Raw genomic sequence first — 12,628 nt, 5'->3', positions numbered from 1 at the left:
TTTAATCTATGCTGAACTTGCTTTTCTATCATAACTAATTATTTTCATTTTTTTTATCTTCTTTAACTATACTTAAATATGATTGAGTAATGCTATGAAAAAGTTACAACAGCCATAAGAAAAATTTATAGCTATACTCATGATTTCACATACAGTATTTTAAATTTGTTGCAATTTTTCAAGAGATTTTTCATTCCCATCTTGGCATCATTCCCCTTGTATACAAATTTAGCACAAAATGTTAAGATAGTTTGGTATTGGACATATATATTTTCAAAAATATAAATTCCAGTATAATTACATAAAATACATCATATAATTCTAGCAAACTGAGCTGTAAATTAATTTACGAATAGTAAAATAAAAGTATCATGAGTACACATGATGTTCTATAGTCATCGGCCATTATATATAGTTTAAGAATCCTTAACAAACATGAAGTCAAAAGGGTACACATATTATGGATTTGAAAATTAATATTAAGTATTGGAAATGAAATTAATATTTTTAATTTCTAAACTTTTCTTTACCAAAGGTAAAAAATAAGAAATACAATTTTGTATCAGTTATAGGTGGAAACGTATATTCTAATTTAGACATAAGGAAAAAACTTCCTTTTAGAAATTCTTAAAAGAAATTTACGTGATTGACATTCTGGCATGACGCATGACCTGTTAACTTAATTAGTGACATCTTGAAGCAATTAAACTATATTAAATACAGCTATTAAATTATATTGCATATTTTCTGAATATTGCATATTCGCTGAAACTAAAAATATTCACTGGCACATCTATCCAAAAACAAAAAGAACCAAGAATAAAAAGAACACAACAATTACTATATTTTACATTAGCACAATTTTATTGTAGCACATTAAATAACATTAACTCCACAATTTAACAATGAACAGAATGTCCATCACGTTTATGAAAGATCAGTCATGTGATCTTTAAACTCTGCTTTTGCCTGATCAAGTTTTTGCCGGTCTCTCATCAGAGACAAAACAGTCATGGCCATTGCTTTGGCAGCACTCAGAGTTGGCAACTGAGCATCAGGTGATCCTGTCGCTGTTGTGAATTCTTTAGTGTGGCAGATTGAATTTGTGTTAATGCCTATGTGGGGATGAATTGACGGAACAACGTATGATACGTTTCCCATGTCCGTGGATCCGACAGGAACAATTTCGGGCATACCATTATCAGCTAATCCTGCGAATATTAATATAAATGTTAAAATCTAAATGCGGAAATTATTCTACAGATCAGGGATGGCGAACCAATGGCACGCGTGCCATTTATGGCACTCGACACAATATTTACACAATATTTTGGGCACGCCACCGATCACATTTGTTATTACACTATGAATTGTTCTTACTCAAATGCTATTACACTATGTAACAATTAAATTAAAATTCACAAAAAACACGCAAAATAAACAATTATTAATGTAAAAATTAACAATTAATGCTAAAAAAGCAATTAATAACCATAAAAAATAAGCTAACAATAAATAACTGACAAAAAAATAAGCAATCCTGCTTAAACTAACATCTTACAACCTAATATAAGTTATTTGTCATCTAATCTGCAACAACAGAAGTCCCACTAATGTTACTTTAAGTTGAATTGCGCGTATAACTGAGACATTGCAAAATATTTTTTTTTTCAATGTAATTAAAGAGCTTTGAGTTGATAGTATTTAGTCTTATTATTTTCCCAATAATCAAGAAGGCAAAATTATTTGACGGCACGTCTATGACCTCATTAAACAATATTTTGGAAAAAATGGCACGTTGGTGTATAAAGGTTCGCCTCCCCTGCTACAGATTATCTAGGCAATTTGCTGATTATCTATGGTGATCGATTATAGTGTCGAATATTGTTTTATTTCTCAAACCACCTAGATAATTTGAAAATTACCTAGATAATCTACATGTTACTCTTTAAAGTGAATTAAGTGATTAAATTAACATAATGATACTGATTTATTTTTATTTTTTTTATGTTAAGAATCTAGTTAATACAATCAAGCAATCAACAAATAAGTTGAAAGATTCAGTCATCAATAAATTAAAAAACATAAAGAAATTAACACATTATTTCTCTAAAACTCCATATCTGAAATTCGATATCTAAAAATTCAAATCAAGGGAATACAATCAACAAATTAAATGATAAAACCATTCATCAATAAAATAACAACTGTAATACTGAGAATCAAATCTTGTAAATATTATTACAATTGAAGAAATTAAAATAATGTTTTTGTTCTTTTTTTTCGTATTTTAAAAAAATCGACTCAAGTTAATACAATCAACAAATTAAGTAATAAAATCAATCATCAAATTAAAAAAAAATTTATAAACAATCAAACTTTCAAGGAAATTAAAATGTTTTTATTTATTTATTTTTGCTTGCTAGTGAATTGAATCAAGTTATTACGTCAAACAATCAACAAATTAGTTAATAGAAAGAGAAAAAAATTGTTGAAGAAGCTGTTTAATGTGCACATTACCCATGTAAAATTCAGAAAACGCTAGGTTCTGCACTTTACCAGATCATCCTAGTTAATCTACACATTAGGTAGGTAAATTACAATTTAACGACTTTTAAGCTTCAGCAGTAACATAAACAATGAAATGGCAGGTTATACTAAATTACAACTCCTTGGCCTTGGAATTTTAAACCCAATCCAGAAGACAAGGGAACTTTTAAATCAAGAGTAAGAAAAAATTTGCCATCGTGGAGGACTTTTTGATGGAGCTAACTCGCATTTGCGTTACACGGAGAGGAAAATCAAAACCTCCCACTGTTAGCCTGAACGAGAGGGGACTTTAACCCTTGATCCATCTACCACCGGAATATTTTATGTCATCACTGTGTTCGGTGAGAGCCGGGTGCGAAATTCGTACCGACTAGCTATCGCTGAGATTCGAACTCGGTTCACCTCATTGAGAGGCAAACGTTCTATCCCCAGAGCAATTACGGCTCTATTACGTAAGATTTTCAACAAAAAAAAGAATACTTACCAAATCGTTCTGCAAATTTGGTAAAAAGTTCACACATTGTTTTATTTGTTACAAGATCATCGCAGCTGTCTTCTTTGTCATAATTTATTGTATATGCACATCCTGTTGACATAGCTGCTCCTTCGATGCATTTTTCAAGTTTGGATTTGATTTCAAGCAATTCTTTCTTAACGGGTGCTCGAATATATATTGCAAGTCTAGATTCCGCTGGTATTATGTTTGGGACTGTCCCACCTTTCGTGATAATTGCTATTAAAATTTTTAAAAAAGTACTTGTTATTATATTTAAAATAAAAACTGCCCAAAAACATTTGTATAGATATTATTTTACTTAATGGAGATAGTTTATACTTCATGAAATTAAAATAAATAATGATAGTTGCAGTATTTGCAGAAGATTTTACAAGTAAATGTTATACTATTGTACACTATAGTAGCATTAAGTTTGGTTACATAAAAAAATAGGTGACGTGAAAAATCGGTTCTCCTTTGTAAGTCATAACTCAGTGAAGATGGGCCGTGTTGTGAAAAAAAGCGTGTTTCCTATTCGTACGCAAATTCTCAGAATCAGCTTTCATGGACATTAATCATTCTTCCCCCTTGATCTTTTAACAAATTTTTTTCTTCTTAAAAGTCAATAAAAAAGATAATTTTGCTTATAAAATATATAATTATTTTAATTTTATGCAAGCGCAATTTATTAATACGTTAATCCTAACGAAATTAAAGGATAGCTGGATAATAAAAATAATCAATTGTTTTTTTAAAAAAATCGTAATACGGAACATGTGATAAAATGAGAAGAAATAATTAATGCGAAGTATAATTAATGAGAAGAAAAATTAATGAGAAGAAGAATTAATGAGAAGAAGAATTAATGAGAAGAAGAATTAATGAGAAGAATTAATGAGAAGAAGAATTAATGAGATTTTATTTGTTAACCATATGTAACGATAATCTTATATCATATATCAGTTAGCTTTGGAAACAGATCTCACTTCAATCTTCATAATTTTTAAAAATTTCAATTTAGATGTTCAGATTTTTGTCTGGTAACATTTAATCTCTCTCGCACATTTTTTATTTATTTATTTTTTACTTTTGACATCACGCCAAACGTCAGCTTATAAAATGAGAAAGGCGAGAGGGATACATTTTTGTACAACAAAAAGATAAATAATTATTATTTAAGAGAAAAAATTGAAAAAAATGAAAAAATTGTAATAACTTTCGAACAAATATAAATCATGAATAAAAACTATCATAAAATAACTTCTTATTGTTATATTTATTTAGTTGAAAAAGATGCGTGTATGCATTTTTTTTTTCTCTGTAGTAGATTCGTATTGGATTAATCTAGATCTAGACCCTTTAATCAAATAAATGTATTTTTCAGAGAAAGAAGCATCTTCCTCACATTTTAATTAGAATCATTTATATAGAAGAATTCATACTAATCTTAGCGTACTTCAATCTTGGAGTTCATTTATAATTCACATTATAAAACATCCGAATTTTTGCAAAAATACATATTTTAGTAACTTAGATATATAAACACTTAATGAACACTGTTACTTAACAGAATAAGTCTCAACTACGAAACTAAGTAAATGTAATCATAAAAACAATGAGTTTTCTTCTAAATTTCGGCATTTATATTTTCTTTTTATTTTATTTTACGACCGGTATCGAACAGCTAAGTTTGTGACTATCTATGTTCAACTCTAGAGCTTTGTAATTTTGAATCCAACACGGAAGACAAGGGAATTGCTGGATCAAACATTGGGTCAAACTAGTCTTTTTGAAGGACAACTTTTTGCTGGAACTAACCCGCATTTGTGTAACAGGAAGTAAAAACCACGAAAACCTCACATGATAAGGGATTCTAACCAATTATCCATCTACCACTAGCGATATTTTACGTGAGCACTGTGGTCGGTGTTCGCCGGGTGAAGAACTTGTATCAGCCAGCCACCGCTGGGATACTAACCTGCGTCACCTCATCGGGAGACGAATGCTCTATTCCCTGAGCCACCATGTTTTTATATTTTCATGTGATTTAAAATAGTTATGTCAAAATAATTATTGACTAAATTACCGCGTATTTGAGAAGAGGGTTTCATTTGTTGCCTAAGTAAGCCTATGTTTTGATATAGTGTCACAGCAGCATCCAGGGCATTTACACCTTCCCATGGAAAAGCACTTGCATGAGATTCTCTTCCCTTATAATCAACAGTCAACTGAAATGATGCAACATATTGAAAGACAGAAATAAATCATAGAGACTATATTATCTCATTTCAATGAATATTACAAAATTTTCATGTATGAAGATCAAAGGGAAAGAACAGTTTAAGTCTATGATTCACAAAAAGAACGATCAGATTACCATTGGTTTCAGTTTAAGAAAGTCTTAAGTTTTGACAAATCAATAACATGGAAAATCTATTCTTCCCGAGAGTTATTACGAAGTGAAGATTGTTGTTCTGAGGGAAAACAATTCCTCTAAGCAGTTCTTTCCCCTTGATCCTGATAGAAATTTATATAATCCCTGCCTAATTTAAAAATTAATTTCAAGCGAGAACAACTCACATCTGATAAAATGCATAATTGTAAGCATTTAGTTTCATAATCAGTCCAAAAATTAATAATACATAAATTTCTATTATTACGCGTTTAAATTATTATTTTGTTTAAAGCATTTAAAGTTGTTTCCTAAAGAGTGTAAAAAAATATTGCTATTATCTATAAAAAAAAAACATGTTAAATTAGGCTTCTAAATTTATCCCAATTTTCAAACTATTCAAACTATATCGAACAATATGTAATCTTAAGAGTGTTTTTATATTATTTCTTTTAATCAGCAATAAAAATTAAAAACAAAAATTATAAATCGATAATGAAATAAATGCCTACAACCATGTAGAATTGTTTCCAATTTTAAAATGTTAGTTTTTTATGCTGTTACGGAAACAAATAAAATGTTTGGGATGATTTTTTTTAAACAGAAATAATTTGTTTGTTATGAAAAGTTTGAAAGCTAATCTCAAAAAGTTATAGAACGATCATTAATTTCTCATTGAAAGTATAACAGCAAAGTTTTCATATAATTTATTTCAGATACTTTAGTAGACAACTTTAGCAGTTTAATTTAGTAGGCAAATTGATTTTCTTTCTGTTTTGTGAATGACAAATTTTCAACAATTTCAAGGAATCTCAGTATAACCAACTCCCAGTCTCATTACTTTTGGTCTTTTATTACGTTTCATGAGTTTACTTTTTTTTTTTCCTTTTCTTGTAAAAAATGATTTTTCGAAACTTATACAAATCAATAACAGTAATAGAAAAAAAATTAGTACCTTACCAATTGGCCGATAAGACGTCAATACAAAATCACCAAGCAGCAAGTAAATACAACAGTTTTCTTTTTTTTTTTTTAAGATGACAATTTTAAAAAAATCTTTCAATTGATGACATGATTTTTAAAAAAAATAAAGCTATTAAGTATATAATTAAATAAAATAACTGATTTTGTATTGGCAAAGTTATCTCCTGGACCGGCCAAATCGTTAAGTAATTTTTTTTTTCTATTTCTGTTTTTGATTTTTAATAAGCTTCAAAAAATTTTTGGACAGAAGATTTTTCTAACTCTATAAGACTAAAATTTTTTACACCGCATTATAACATTATTATAAAGAAATCTCAAAATACTTGCACTGAGAAGGCAAATAAGGATTGGTTGAAACCAGTTTATATTGTCTGGATGAACCATCATAGCGGCGTCTATTCCCTCAAATGCCCCAGATTCGATTAATTTCACCTTACCTCCCCCTGACTCTTCAGCTGGAGTTCCTAAAGCAACAATCTGAAACAAAAAACAATTGGAGAAAAAAATTAACTCATAAAAATATGGATGTAATAAAAAATGGAAAAACATAGTCAGGGTATACCTGAATAATACGAGTTGCAGAAAAATTTTCTTAATAGAGGAGAGAGCGCTAGTGCGGATACGGGACTAAAGTAGACAATTGGAATGTTTCTATCGTTAATAACTTTTTTTCATTCTCGATTTTTGTGTTTGATTTGGAAATTTTTCGATTTACAAAATCTGATTGTAATGTTTGTCCATATTCTATTTCGATAATTACTCGTATTAATAATATAGTAAATATAAATCGATAAAATTCGCGTCATGTGATTTTTACTTAACGATTATTTTCTTATTGTTTATTACCCATTGGCAAAAAGGGTGTTGTTTTGGGCTTGATGGCGTGGGCCTGCTCACCTTATTTGGACTTCATCACACTTTTCGTCTGTGTTCAAGAGTAATAGTAAGCAGTGCGCATGCGTTGCTATGGTGACCGCTGTCGCTTGATAATTTTTTTATAATTCTTTTTTTTTTTCACTTTTAATATTGTTATGCATTAAGTTGGTGAGTTTATTTTTGAGATATGGGACCAGAGAGATCCCATAAATACTTCTTGAGTAGTTTATGAAAGAGAATTTCATCATTTGAACGATATTTTGGTCTTTATTGTCTTAATTAAGAATCAGAAATTCTAATCTTCAGTTCAAACTGGATCGCTTTCAATACTAATTCAGGTGAAGATCACAAATAAAGAGGGTCCCAAACTGTTTGACACGGTCCCAAAGGATAGAGTTGAAACAAGAAAGAAAGAAAAAAGATGCCCAGGCCTTAACTTACCGAGGCTGAACAAAAAATTAGACTACAACCATTTTGCCAATGGGTAACCTGTGATCGCCTTTCGGAGATCAGAATTTTTTTTCATTTTTTTTTCNAAATCTTTAAATTTTCTTCAAATTTGACACTCACTTTTAAATCTAGAACAAGTTTTAAGCAATTTTCTGATCTGAAATAATTATAAAAAATTCGCAAACTGTCCGCTTCTATGTTAGCGATTTACATTTTCTCTCAGAGTAGCTTGCTTCGGATTAAACAAACCTTTTTTAAGAGTTGTCAATTGATATTTCTTGGCAAATATTTAAATTTTCTTCAAATTTGACACTTACTTTTAAATCTAGAACAAGTTTTAAGTGATTTTCTGATCTCGAATAATTATAAAAAAATTCACAAACTGTCCTTTTTTATGATATGCTCTCAGAGGAGCTTGCTTCGTACTAAACAAACCTTTTTCAAAAAATTTCCATTAATATTTCTTAGCATATCTTTATATTTTCCTTTATATTGACGCCCACTTTTTAATATAAAACAAGTTTCAATCGATTTCCTCACTGCAAATAATTATAAAAAATTAGCAATTTGTCCACTTCTATGTCAGGGTCATACATGCTTACAGAGTAGCTTGTTTCGTACTAAACAAACCATTTTCAAAAAAATTTCCAAAAATATTACTCAATCAAAAACAAGCTTTTACCGATTTTCTAATTGTATATAATTATAAAAAACTCGTAAATTGCCCTCCTCTATGTTAGCGATACATATGCTATCAATGTAATTTGTTTCGGACTATTAACAAACCTTTTTTAACCAAACAGGACTAAACAAAATTTGATGGTAAAGGTAAAAGTTTAATAAGTAACAGACCTTTTCTTGTGAGCAAAAGTAATAAGGTTTTATTTCCATTGAGGAAATTCAAACACTGACATTATTGATCAAAACACTGTTGAATTGATTTAATTTAGATTATATTTGAAAAAAAAAAATCATTACATATGCGTTTTAGATGAAAAAAATCATTTGATAGTCATAATAAAATTAAAGTTTAGTTGATAGTGTTAGACAGCCAGTTAGATTTCTTATTGTTAATTGATAAAAAATGGATAATTTTCTAATCCGTATACTTCGACTATACGAAATAGGTTTCATTGCAGGTTAATTCGAATGAAATATAAGGATATTAATTCCATATAATTAATTCTGTGTTATTTAAAATCTTGGGCAAACATAATTCTTCGTATTATACAAAAGAGTATCATGATCTTAAGGCATTGCATTTATAGAGAATTTCTTATTGTTGAATCAGAGTTAATGTTTATGACTGAATGAAATTTGTTTTATACTTTGATGTTACTTCTTGCAACACGAGATAATTAGCACAACAAACAAAACAAAAAAAAGTTAGGCATTAAAAGGTTAAAGCCTTTGTTACAAAAATTGTGATGAAGGCCTGATAGGAATTAAAATTACCCTAAGGCAAAATACGGTTTTCAATGCCCAGTAATTGTCTTTTTTTTTAAGCGAGTTTTTTCTTTAAAAAAATAATTATTCCAATCAGCTTTTTTGATGCAACGAAAATTCTGTTAGAGCCTTTGGCACCAACACACTCATATGAAAGTAAACATGTTCATATTTTAAACATGTTAAAATGACCAATGAATGTTAGTGACGAAATTCTTGGTTCAAGTCCGACTACGATCTATTATGCCAGTGATTCTCAACCACTGTGCCGCGGCACTTTTGTGTGCCGTCAAATTCTTAAAGTGTGCCGTCAAATTATGGAAATGTATATAGTAAAAATTATAATGTTTCTTTTTATTACGAGTAAAGTTTAAATTAAAGAAAAGTACTTAAATATATGAATATTGTAACGAAGATTTTTAGTTAATTATATAAAGTGGTTAATCATATAAAATAAAGACCATTAAAAAGTCGCTTATTTAGTAATTTATGCCAAGCTATGGAAGCTAAGTACGAATTCTTGTTACTGCTTATTTTAGTAAGGTGGTTGTCCAGAGGAAAAGTTTTATCTCGTGTATTGGAATTTAAAGAAGAAATGAAAATGTTTTTTGAAAAAAATAAAAATTATGATTTTGTTCATTTGTTGGAAGAAAAAATATAGTAAACTAGCTTACTTATCAGACATGTTTTGTTATTTTTAATAACATAAATTCAAGTATGCAAGAGCCAAAAGAAAATATATTAAACTCAACAAATAAACTGGTATGATTCCAAAAACAAATAACTTTATGGAAGAATAAAGCTCAGGAAGGATATGTGGAAAAGTTTCAGTCAGTCCCAAAAGATTTTAATAAAACTATACATAAAATTGTTATTGACCATTTGACAACATTAGAGGAGAGTATTATTCATTATTTCCCAAATTTAGATATAGAAAAATTTGATGGGGTATGTAATCCATTTGTGATGACGAATACTTCGGTATTTGAATTAACTTAGAATGAAGAGGAAGAACTAATTTCGCTCTCTAGCAATCTCTAGAGATTTAATTTTAAAATATTCAGAAGAATCAATTCATTCATTTTGGATTAACATTAGATGCTATTATCCAATGATAACCAAAAAAACTTGAAAATATTGTTACAATTTTCTACATCTTATTTGTGTGAATTCGGATTTTCAGTATTAACCAACATAAAAACGAAAAAAAGGTCGAGACTGTTAAATGTAGAAGCCGATATGAGAGTAGCATTTTTGCGACCAAATATAAATGAAATAATCAAAAAATATCAAGCTCAAATTTCTTATTAAAAGTATTATTCATTTGTAATTAATCCCTTAATAAACGCTGCTTTTGTAGTACATATTATATTATTTCATTTTACATTTTAAATTATTATCATAAACTATTTTACACAGTGTATTGTAAGTAAGTACATAACTTTTAGACTTATCTTTTTCGTTGTGTGCCGCCAAATTTTGAAATCGTTAAATGTGTGCCGCGACAAAAAAAAGGTTGAGAATCACTGATCTAAATGAATCATTTATAATAATAATTTATCATTTATCATAATTTATCATTCAAATGAATATTACAAAATTTTCATGGAGAAGATGTCCATGTGTTTGACAATGGTTCCGTGAATGCCCAGAGGTACAAGCAGGAGGTCCTAGAGCCCTATGTGCGTCTTTTCAGGGGCGCTGTTGGCCCTGAGTTCATTTTTATGGACGACAATGCGCGACCGCATAGGCCTCTCATGGTTGATGAGTATTTGGAAAGCGAGGATATTCAACGAATGGATTGCCAGCCAAATCCCCTGACCTGAATCCTATTGAACATGATTGGGATGCTCTTGGGAGAGCTATTGCGATGCGCCAACCTCCCCCCTGAGCCATTCTGGAGTTAAAAATTGCTCTGGAAGTATGGGAGGGAGGGTCTTCCACAAGTCCTCCTTAACTCCCTTATTAACAGCATGCATACTCGTTGTGCATGCTATCTGTCTGTCAGGGGTGACCATACACCATACTAGAGGCAACACACACTGTGCAAGCCTCACTTTTATTGTCATCTTTCATCCTGAAGTTCAGACTATATTGGATTTAGTGGCAATAGGTCTTGCCAGTGAATGGCACTTTCCTTTTTGTTTTGCATACTTTATTATCATGGAATAAGCTATATCCATACCAAATTTCATTTATTTATATTCAGTATTTTTTGAGATATTTGGGAAAATGTCTTCCATCTCTTAATTTTGTCCACTAAAGTATAACAGCTAAGTTTTCATATCGTTTATTTCATATACTTTAGTTGACAACTTTAGTAGGCAAATAAACTTTCTGTTTTGTGAATTATAGAATGTCAAATTTTTAACAATATCAAGGAATCTCAGTATAACTAACTCCCAGTATCATTACTTTTGGACTCTTATTACGTTTCATGAGTTGACTTTCTTTCCTTTTCTTGTAAAAAATGATGTTTTGAAACTTATACAAATCAATAACAGTAATAGAAAAAAAAATTAGTACCTTACCAATTGGCCGATAAGACGTCAATACAAAATCACCGGGCAGCAAGTAAATACAACAGTTTTTTTTTCTCCTTTTTTAGTCTTTTTTTTTTTAGATGACAATTTTAAAAAATATTTGAATTGATGAGATGATTTTTTAAATAATAAAGCAGATAAATATATAATTAAATAAAATAACTGAATTTACTTGTAATCCGTGATTTTACATTGGCAAAGTTATCTCCTGAACCGGCCAAATGGTTAAGTAAAATTTTTTTTCCTTCTATTTCTGTTTATGATTTTTGAATAAGCTTCAAAAATTGTTTGGACAAAAACTATTTTTAACTCCATAAGACTAAAAATTTGTACACCACATAATAACATTATTATAAAGAAATCTCAAAATACTTGCACTGAGAAGGCAAGTAAGGATTGGTTGAAACCAGTTTATATTGTCTGGATGAACCATCATGGCTGCGTCTATTCCCTCAAATGCTCCATATTCGATTAATTTCACCTTACCTCCCCCTGACTCTTCAGCTGGACTTCCTAAAGCAACAATCTAAAATAAAAAGAAACGATTGGGGAAAAATTTATGCATGAAAATATGGATGTAATAAAAAATGAAAAAACATAGTCAGTAACATAGTATCTGAATAATACGATTTGTTTAAATAGGTGTAGAAAAGTTTTCTTAATTGAGGAGAGAGGGCTAGTGCAGATACAGGACTAAAAGTAGACAAATGGAATGTTTCTGTTTATAACTTTTTTTCATTCTCGATTTTTGTGTTCGATTTGATAATTTTCCGATTTACAAAATCTGATTGTAACGTTTGTCTATACTCTATTTCGGTAATTATTAATAATATAATATAAATCAGTAAAATTCGCGTATTGTGATTTTTACTTATTGATTATTTTCTTACT

General features: G+C 29.5%; 1 protein-coding gene across 11 annotated transcripts in view; it reads right to left on the bottom strand.

Moving 5' to 3' along the window:
• Nucleotides 1-837: 837 nt before the first annotated feature.
• LOC107444027 (xaa-Arg dipeptidase) overlaps nt 838-12,628 on the bottom strand; it is a 44,244-nt gene continuing 32,453 nt past the window's right edge. For 7 of the 11 annotated variants that reach the window (XM_071178827.1, XM_071178824.1, XM_071178826.1 and 4 more), the window contains 4 exons: nt 12,114-12,263; nt 5,133-5,274; nt 3,035-3,283; nt 838-1,211 (listed from right to left, as the gene is read on the bottom strand). In XM_071178827.1, coding sequence (XP_071034928.1) covers nt 928-1,211; nt 3,035-3,283; nt 5,133-5,274; nt 12,114-12,263 — 825 coding nt within the window. In that variant the 3' untranslated portion in view covers nt 838-927. Of the gene's footprint in view, nt 1,212-3,034; nt 3,284-5,132; nt 5,275-6,749; nt 6,900-12,113; nt 12,264-12,628 lie in introns of all 11 variants that reach the window. The other 4 variants (XM_043045328.2, XM_043045325.2, XM_043045326.2 and 1 more) reach the window with 1 other exon arrangement.

This window comes from Parasteatoda tepidariorum, chromosome 3 (assembly GCF_043381705.1).
Source record: "Parasteatoda tepidariorum isolate YZ-2023 chromosome 3, CAS_Ptep_4.0, whole genome shotgun sequence".
In the NCBI taxonomy this organism is placed as follows: domain Eukaryota; kingdom Metazoa; phylum Arthropoda; class Arachnida; order Araneae; family Theridiidae; genus Parasteatoda; species Parasteatoda tepidariorum.
This window is presented reverse-complemented; position numbering and strand designations above follow the sequence as displayed.